This window comes from Zingiber officinale, chromosome 7A (genome assembly GCF_018446385.1).
Source record: "Zingiber officinale cultivar Zhangliang chromosome 7A, Zo_v1.1, whole genome shotgun sequence".
Taxonomy (NCBI): domain Eukaryota; kingdom Viridiplantae; phylum Streptophyta; class Magnoliopsida; order Zingiberales; family Zingiberaceae; genus Zingiber; species Zingiber officinale.
This window is the reverse complement of record NC_055998.1, coordinates 82389593-82399521: the sequence shown is the minus strand read 5'-3', so window position 1 is coordinate 82399521 and position 9929 is coordinate 82389593. Positions and strand designations below refer to the sequence as shown.

At 39.9% G+C, this 9929-nt stretch overlaps 1 protein-coding gene across 1 annotated transcript; it reads left to right on the top strand.

Moving 5' to 3' along the window:
- The first annotated feature begins 282 nt into the window (after positions 1-282).
- LOC121999476 (glycosyl hydrolase 5 family protein-like) lies at positions 283-5929 on the top strand. Its single transcript, XM_042554156.1, has 4 exons — positions 283-319; positions 4238-4581; positions 4658-4905; positions 4981-5929. The coding sequence occupies exons 1-4, from the start codon at positions 286-288 to the stop codon at positions 5927-5929; spliced, it is 1575 nt and encodes a 524-aa protein (XP_042410090.1). The 5' UTR covers positions 283-285.
- Positions 5930-9929: the final 4000 nt, after the last annotated feature.

The window sequence follows — 9929 nt, the reverse complement described above, 5'->3', positions numbered from 1 at the left end:
CGTCGACCCGCTTGGATTTCGTGCCAGACATCCGATCAGCCCGTCAACCTGTCTGGACTTATCCTGCACACTCGGTCAGAGTGTTAGATCATGACAAACCTAACTTAACCTGATTTGTCATTCATCAAAACCTGAGTTAGACCGTTAGTGCTAACCGCACCAACAAGCCTTATGTATGATTTCTACTATATTACTGGTCGACCGCAGGCCGAACGAGCACTCATGTGCTCATATATGCTCAGCTAGGCAAAGCTCACCCGAGCATAAAGGCATTTAGCTTTATGTATGATTTCTAGCATATTATCGCCCGACCGCAGGCTGAGCAAGCACTCATGTGCACATATATGCTCGGCCAGGCAAGTCCCGCCTGAGCATAAAGTTACTTAACCTTATAATATATTCCTAATATACGGCCGGCTTGAGTGACCAATCGAGACATATTCAACAGGAGACATTCTTAATAGTGTATACGGTCGGTTTGAGCAACCGATCGAGACATATCCAACATGAGGCATTCTTAAGAGTATATGTGGCCGACTTGAACGATCAGGCGATATATGCTTAATAGAATATTTGGTGAGAAATATCTTCTAGAAGCTTCTTCAATTATGATGACGTGTCCCCATTATAAATACCAGTCATAAACGATACAATGGGTATATCTGGGGTACAAAAAAGATTCCTTAAAAAATTATTACACGAAGTGTAGAAAAGGACTTCATTTTCTAGCAAACTCTAATGAACCGAGGACCACCTCATGACTACGGAGGTCACGAGAGGTAGTATAAAAAGGGGGGTATTCTTCGTTGGCAAGGTACACAAGTTCTAGCATCTAAACTCTATTTTCACTTCAGTTATTGTTGTTCTTCTTCTTCTTCCATCTATGAGAGGAATTGACTTGAGCATCGGAAGGCCTAGTCAGGGATCCCACTCCGGTCTTAGGTCACTAACGCTTTGTTGGCTCGTCTCATTTTGCATAGGAGTGTTGAGGAGTTCTTCAAATCTTCAGAGTTCGTCTTCACTGGAGGTCATCATCATTCATTAGAACCAGTGTTCATCTTCACAGATCTCATACAGGATCAAATTTGGCGCTGTCTGTGGGAACTATTTACCTGAATATGATATTACAAAAATGGAGGAAGCTGGCAAACCCAACACTATCACTATCTCACAAGATAATCTGGAGTTGCTCATCAATGCTTAAAAAAATATGAAAATTCTATTGAATATATAACTAATTGAACTCTTGGAAAGAATTAAAAATGAGATTAGATAAAAATGAAACAATTGATAAAGATCTATAACTAGAAATCTCTAAAGAAAGAGAGTGTTGGAGACAAATTCTTACAAGAATATTAGCAATTGTAAAATATCTTTCTAAACATTGTTTGCTTTTCGAGGATCTGATGATAAACGATATCAAGAAAGTAATAAAAACTTTTTAGGGTTGATTGAAACGATTATTGAATTTGACGTTGTGATGCAAGATCATATTAGACGCATTCAAAATCATAAATTCATCATCATTATCTTGGTCATAAAATTTAGAGTGAGTTGATTTCTCTTTTAGCTGATAATGTTAGAAGTACTATCATTAAGAAAATTAAGGAGGCAAAATATTTTTCAATAATTTCTGATTGGACTCCAAACATAAGTCATCAAGAATAAATGACTTTCATAGTACGATGTGTTAATATATCATCTAGCAATGTAAAAATAGAAGAATATTTTTTAGAGTTTCTAAAAGTTAATGATACATCTAGTTTTGGACTTTTTAATAAATTACAAAATGTGTTAAAATCACTTGATCTTAGTATTGAAAATATTAGATATCAAAGTTACGATAATGGTTCTAATATGAAAGGAAAACACCATGGAGTTTAAAAGAGATTGTTTGAAATAAATCCAAGAGCGTTATACATGTCATGTGTTTGTCATACTCTTCATTTGACTCTTAGTAATATGACACATTCTTGTGTTAAAGCCATTTTTTTTTTGAAGTAGTCCAATGCATATATATACATTATTTTCAAGTTCTCCTAAAAGATGGAAAGTTTTACTTGATAATGTGAAAGGATTAACTATCAAATCTTTTTCAAACACGCGCCGGAAAAGCCATATTAAAAGTGTTCAAGCTATTAAGATTTCAAGCTATTGAAGTGTGATATGCTGTATTAGAGTTATATAAAATTTATAATGATGCAAAGTCTAAGAGTGAAACTGAAAGTATAGTTAACTCAATTGAAAATTTTAAATTTTTTACTTGGTATGGTTATTTGGTATGACATTTTATTTGCTATTGATCCGGTGGTAAGAGCCCGGGACCCCCTAACGAGGGGTCAAGGCCACGTGGAGGTCAAAGGGCCAGGTGGTCCGTCGAAGAAGGGTGAGCCGACCGGACGCATGGAAAAAGGGCAGGCCAATCGGCCTGCCCGTAAACGTTTGATAGGGAAAGACGCCCTGACAGGAGTCAGGGTTCCGACGCTCAATGAAACAGTAAATAATGACCGAGCGGAAGGCCTAGGAGAAGGCAGGACATAATGGGCGCGCCGGCCCGCTGGCGTGGGGAGTTAGGGCCATCCGGACGACGCTCTTCGCGCCGGTCGGCCGGACGGACGTCCTGGGCGGGCGGTGAGTGAAGAATAGGAACATCTTCTGACAGCCGACAAGTCCTATGGGCAGGCCATACTCTAAGTCTGACAACAAGGTATTCTGTTGTCCCATCGGAGACATGATTGAACTGTAGCAGTATGGTGTCAGGTAAGCTCTCTAACAGGTACATACCGAGGTATGGGCTGCGGACACGTATGCGCCCCGGGGGACGTGCATTAGTTCTTTCATCGCTCTATATAAAGAGCCTCTTCCTTTGCCGGAGGTACGCAATTTTTGGACAAGCTTGGAAGCTCCTTTTTCTACTACTTACCTGACTTGAGCGTCGGAGGGTCGCCGCCGGGAACCCCTTCCCAGCCCGACTTCTATGCAGGATCGCCGGAGCTTCGGAGGCCTGCGTCATCGACTAGGAGAGCGCCACGTGCCCAGCGTCCTTTGGTTCGGCGATTCGGACAGGATCAGCTATAAATATGATAAATAAGAAGTTACAATCAAAATCTATGTGCATTAATTATGCTATGAAACAATTAGATGTTGTAAAATCATATTTTGAAAAATATTGGAACAATAGTTTTACAATAAGTTTGACTATTGCTAAAAGTCTTGAAAAAATAATTTGATGAGAAAGAAGATGATGAAATTTCACTATCACCTAAAGCAAGCGTATTTTAGAATTGATTATTTTGTGATTATTGTAGGCATAATAATTTCGTTTTAGAAAGGCAGATTTGATAAAATGAAAACATTTGAAAATATATTTAATTTTTTGTTTGATTCAAAAATATTAAAATCATTGAATAATGATGAGTTGAGAAAATATTATATTAATTTAACATCCATTTTTACACATGACAATTCATTAAATGTTGAATTAGATGATTTATTTATAGAATTGGAAATATTACAAGTGACTTTACCAAATGAGACAATTGATATTTTTAATTTTGTAAAAAAATATAGATTACTATTCAAATATTATAATTACTTATAAAATATTGTTAATTATGTCGGTGGTTATTGTAGGATCGACTAAAAAATTTTTCAAAACTAAAATTTTAAAAAATATACATGTGATCAATAATGTTATAAGAGGGATTAGTAATTTTATCTATTGAAAAACAGATTTTAAAAAAATCTTAAAATTAATAATAATATAATTGATTTTATATCTATAAACATTAAAAAAGGAAGTCATCATAAATATTTTTTTGGTTTATTAAAAAATTGAACCCAGTATTAAATGTTATTATTATTCACCAACTATATTTTGTATGGTACCATAATATTATTCTTTTGATTATTCATTTCTTTTTTGTTTTGTTATTTAAATTAAAGGAAATCTTTATTTTTTTGCCAAAATGATTCTCGGCCTGCATCTGTACCTCCTTAAATTTTGGCCAAAATGGAATGCGTTAAGTCGAGCACATCGTTGCCGTAATTTTTTTGCCATTAACGTAGGAACTTGCTATTAATGGAAAGATCCGTCCACTTGCTCTCTCTTTATATACTCCGTCGACCAGTATATTCCCTGCAGCATTCCATAGAGCCGCCATGAAACAGCCGTCGCCTCGTTCCACAGGACTGCTCGTCCTTCCGCTGCTCCTCTGTCTGTTTTTCGCCGACCATGCGGCGGCGGCCACCGGGCCGCTGGGGACGGCGTCGCGGTGGATCGTGGACGACAAGACCGGCGTGCGGGTGAAGCTGGCGTGCGTCAACTGGCCGTCGCACTTGGAGCCGGTGCTGGCGGAGGGCCTGTCGAAGAGCCCGCTGGACAGGATCTCTAAGATGATCAGGAGCATGGGCTTCAACTGCGTCCGCTTGACGTGGCCGTTGCTCCTCGCCACCGACAAATCCGTCTCTAGCCGCACTGTCCGGAATTCCTTCGACGGCCTCGGCCTCGGCAACGCCATCGCCGGAATCCAAGCCAACAACCCAAAACTGCTAGATCTTCCTCTCATCCAAGCATTCGTGGTATGTATAATATAATCAACAAGAGATTATTATACGTATATATGAAATCTACTGATTCTCGAGAGAAAATTTGCAGGCGGTGGTGGAAAACTTAGCGGCCAACGACGTGATGGTGATCTTGGACAATCATATCACCACGCCGGGGTGGTGCTGCGACCGAAACGACGGCAATGGCTTCTTCGGGGACGAGCACTTCGATCCCGATTTGTGGATTCAAGGCCTGACAAACATGGCGGCTCTGTTCAAAGGGCACACGAATGTCGTCGGCATGAGCCTGAGGAACGAGCTCAGAGGAAAGAGAGAGAACGTCGACGACTGGTACAAGTGAGTCTCTCGATCGATGTTGTTATAAAGGAGAAGAACTCCGGCGGATTCATGGATGTGCCTTTGTTCCTGCAGGTACATGCAATTGGGGGCAGAGGCGGTGCACGCCGCCAACGGCGACGTGCTCGTCATCCTCTCAGGGCTCAACTTCGACACCGACCTCAGCTTCCTGGTGGACCGGGAGGTTAACATCAGCTTCTCCTTCGCCAACAAGCTCGTCTTCGAGGTTCACTGGTACGGTTTCACCGACGACTCGGAATGGGCCGACGGAAACGCCAACGACGTCTGTGGCCGCATCGTCGGCAGAGTCATCAAGCAGGCGGGGTTCCTGCTCGAACGGAACTTCCCCTTGATCCTGAGCGAGTTCGGGCTCGACCTGCGCGGCACGAACACCAACGACAACCGCTACTTCAGCTGCGCTCTGGCGTACGCCGCCGCCCACGACATAGATTGGGCGTTCTGGGCACTGCAGGGGAGCTACTATCTCCGATCAGGTATCGTTGACCACGACGAGATGTACGGCCTGATGTCGTTCGACTGGAGCGGCATCAAAAGCCAACCTCATCTGACGAGGCTTCAGTCGATTCAGAAGCCTTTCCGAGGCCCCGGCCCAATGCTTCCCGGCCACATTACGATCCTGCACCCCCTGACTGGTCTCTGCGTCTCGGTCGACGATTCCTCCCAGCGCCTGGTGCTCTCCGACAGCGGCCGGTGCGTGGACCGGTGGAGCTACACTGGTAACCAGACACTGTCGCTAAGCAACGGCTCGAGCTCCTCCTGCATGACCGCCGGCGGCGAGGGGAAGGAGGTGCGGCTGGCCGAATGCCAGACGAGGTGGACGCCGCTGTCTGACTCGCAGCTGCACGTGTCGACGAAGATGGAGGACGGGACTTCTCTGTGCCTGGATGTCGGCGGCGACGGGAGAACGGTGGTGACGAACCCTTGCCGGTGCTTGAGCTCCGACTCGAGCTGCGATCCTCAAGGCCAATGGTTTGTGCTGGCCAACGCCGGTGATTGGGCGTAGACTTTGCTATGGGCGCGCTTGCGTTTATGTTTACCATGAATGTCTTACTTTCGATTCATCTATCTCTAGGAATAACAAACAGATGATAACACTCCTCCGAGACGGTTCAGTATTGCCAACTTCCTCCACTAGACACAGACTTTTTAAATGATAAATCATGGAGAATATTTAACCCTAATACAAGAGACCCAACTAACTAGATATTTTAAACTAGTTTAAAATTGACCTAAGCCGTATGTGATCAATAACTACCAATTGTACTGGCGGCGGGGGGCAATGAATCATCTCTTGAGGACAAAGGGTCATCTGCCGTCCCATGGGATATATCATCTCTATTGCAAAAGGTTGGAACCGCCAACCCAACGGCCCCCTCACCCCGGCCCCACAAGTATGAGAGGGAGTAAATCACGGTGAATACGGGCCCGGCTATGACATGGTGAGACCCTCGACCTCTCGACCCATGTTGCAAGAATCCATGTCATAACCGGCTGATCCCGTCCGTGGGGGCATCTCTGTTTATATACTAGGAAGTGTATGTGAAAGAGTGAAAAGAATAAACGTTTAATAAAATAGATAATAAAAAAAAAATAGAAGTCCACATATTTTTTTATTAAAAATAACCTTTATTTTAGTATTATTATAGCAACTACAAATCTATTGGTTAAAATTATACAAACTTAATTAAAATAATTATTAAATACTACTAAGTAATTACTATAATAATTTTATGATGATTTTAATCTTTTAAAAATAATATTAATCGAATTTAAGGATAACCAAGTTGACAGATAATTATATATATATATATATATATATATATATATATAAGTGCTTTTTAATAACATTTTTTGATTAAATTAAATTTTAAAAAATATATTAACACGGTGTAACAATTACGATATATTTATTTCATAGTATAGCAACTAGTTTATGTCCCCTTCAAGAACAGTGAAATAAAATATTTTCAGTAACTTATAAATAAAAACTCTAATAACTTAAAAATGTTTTTTTATCCTTTTAATTAATTTATTATCTCTATATCTTCTCTATTAATATACTAAATTTCATAAGTAGGGGTGAGCAATAAATCTCTTAATATATCTAGTTAAAGGAATCTTAATAAAAATAGAAAAGGAACTATTAATCTATTTATATATATCATATTAAGTATTGTTATTCACATACTCTTTTTTATCGTCCCATAAAAAATATCATATACTATTTATAATTTATTCCTTTAATAATTTTAAGACTGATAAATGTATTATATTAAATTGTTTGAAAAATTGTAAACTTCATTCGCTAAAAGCAAATGGAGTCACTTTCCTTTTGTTCGTATTAGATATTTTGGACTAGATTTTAATCAACTTAAGATTAGATAGAATAGTATGTCCTTTTAATTTTATAAAATTAAATTCTATCATTCTCATCTTTTTTAACACACCCTTTATTGGCCGTCTTGTATCAACAATGAGCTCCTGACTTGTCTAACGGATAAATCCCACTGATTTGGTTTTTTAGAGAGATCATAGCTTACAACGAGCTATCCTAAGTTAATCATATTATTGAATTCAAAATTAATTGAGAAAAATAAAGAGAACAAGTTCTTTATATAGTTAATTATAAGAAAAAAATTTAAAACCTAAACTGAAATGATAAAAGACTAAATTTAATACCTAAATTAAAAAGGTAAAAGATTAAATTACCTTCAAGGCTATAAACAAATAATTCTAATAGATTATATAATATAAATTATATAATCTAACATCCCCCCTCAAACTCACGATGCTACAGCCAAAAGCATTGAGAGTTTGTCAGATAAAAATCGGAAGCGCGAAGCGGAATGAGCCTTGGTAAACATATCGACAATCTATAGTTTTGAAGGAACAAAAAGCAATGTGATGGTGCCAATCTGAAGATGGCGACGAGTAATGTGACAATCAATTTCAATATGTTTTGTCCGTTCATGAAAACTGAATTGCACGTAATTTGAATAGCACTCTGATTATCACAATATAACGGAGTAGGTTGATGAACAGAGACACCCATATCCGCGAGCAACCAACGCAACCAAACTATCTCACAAGTAGTTGAGGCCATGACACGATACTCTGCTTCTGTGGAAGATCTAGAAATAATATCTTATTTTTTACTCTTCCAAGGAATGAGGGAATCACCAAAAAAAATGGAGAAGTCAGTGGTAGATTTGCGATCCGTAGGATCACCGACCCAATCTGCACTAGAGTATGCACACAGCTCAAGAGATGAAGTAGAAGGAAATAAAAGGCTTTGAAATTGAGTGCCCCGAAGATACCTGAGAATACGAAAAATAACATCCCAATGAACTGTAGTTGGTGCAGCGACAAATTGACTAACCACATGAACAGCATACGCAATATCTGAACGAGTCACGGTAAGATAAACCAAGCTTCCAACAATAGTTCTATACAAACTAGGATCTAGCAAAGGTGAGCCATCAGATGGAGAATATCGAGCATTAGTTTCAATAGGAGTATCAACAACTCTATTATCAATAAGACGAGCATGCTCAAACAGATCATATATATATTTTGATTGAGATAAAAAGATAACCTTTCGGGTAATAAGCAACCTCAATGCCCAGAAAGTAGCGTAGTATACCCAAGTCTTTCATAGCAAAACAATGAGCCAACTCAGACTTCAAAGAAGCAATTCCATCAGAATCATTACCAGTAATATTCATGTCATCAACATATAATGATAAAAGAATACGACCTACTCTCGTACATCTGACAAACAATGTTGAATCATGATTACTAGGATGAAAACCAAACGAAGTAATCATTGTAGAGTAAGTAAAATCTGGTAGTTTAGTAGACTTACTAACACGAGTGGATTGACGACGGTGGAGAGAAGAATCATCTGCAACCTTAGGAGATAATTGGGTAGCGGCAGAAGGAGGAACATGTGGAGCGGATATCTCGGGAACTAAAGTACCAGATTCAGTTGAACTACCAGTAGGATTTGTGGATGAATCTTCCTCAGTATCAGTATTGAAAGAATCAATGCAAAGTAGATCTGACTTTGTCATATTATGCGAACTAGCCGAAATACAAAAGAATGGAATATGTTTAAGAAACACAACATGACGAGATGTTGGGACCAAAATGTAGCTAGAGGGGGGGGGGGGGTGAATAGCTCGTCGCAATCGTCGTGCTCGTCATTGCTCGCTTCTTGGGATGATGTGCAGCGGAAATACAAGAAACACAAACATCAACGCTAACTCTAGGGATTTACTTGGTATCCACCTCAAGAAAAGGTGACTAGTCCAAGGATCCACACACTCACGCACCCTCCACTATAAAAACACTCATTCTCGGTAACTACAGAAAGCGGAGAAGCCTTACAACCTCACAATACAACAATGAGAAAGAAAGAAGCAAAATACAAATGAATCTTACAAGATTACAATGAAAACCCTAGCTTCTTCTTCTTCTTGTTGCAACTCACCTCTTGACTTGGATGAGCCTCCAAGAACCTTCAAGAACTGGCGGTGAGGAAGAAAAGATCGCTGTGGAGGTTTGCTATGATCGCCTGTGGAGAAGAGATGAAGAAGTGCGTAGAAAAACGCTCGCCAATGGCTTTATCCGTGCCAACGGTTGAATCCCAATCGATTGGATTGCTCCCAATCGATTGGATTGCTCCCAATCGATTGGGGAGGCTTTAGATCGATCAGTTGATCGATCTAGAGCGCTTCTATGCTCTTGGAAAACACTTGAATCGATTGCCCAATCGATTCAACGTGTCTCGCGTGATTTCCAGAGCTATCGCGTGATTTTCCAGCATCCCAATCGATTGCCCGATCGATTGGAGGTTTTAATCGATCAACGGATCGATTTAGAAGCTCACTCACTGAGTGAACGATGATAGATTCTAGGATTTAGGTTTCGTTATGATACTAATTAATGTCCCTATGTATTGTTCATCTACCTAACTCCATGCATACACTTATGTATGAATT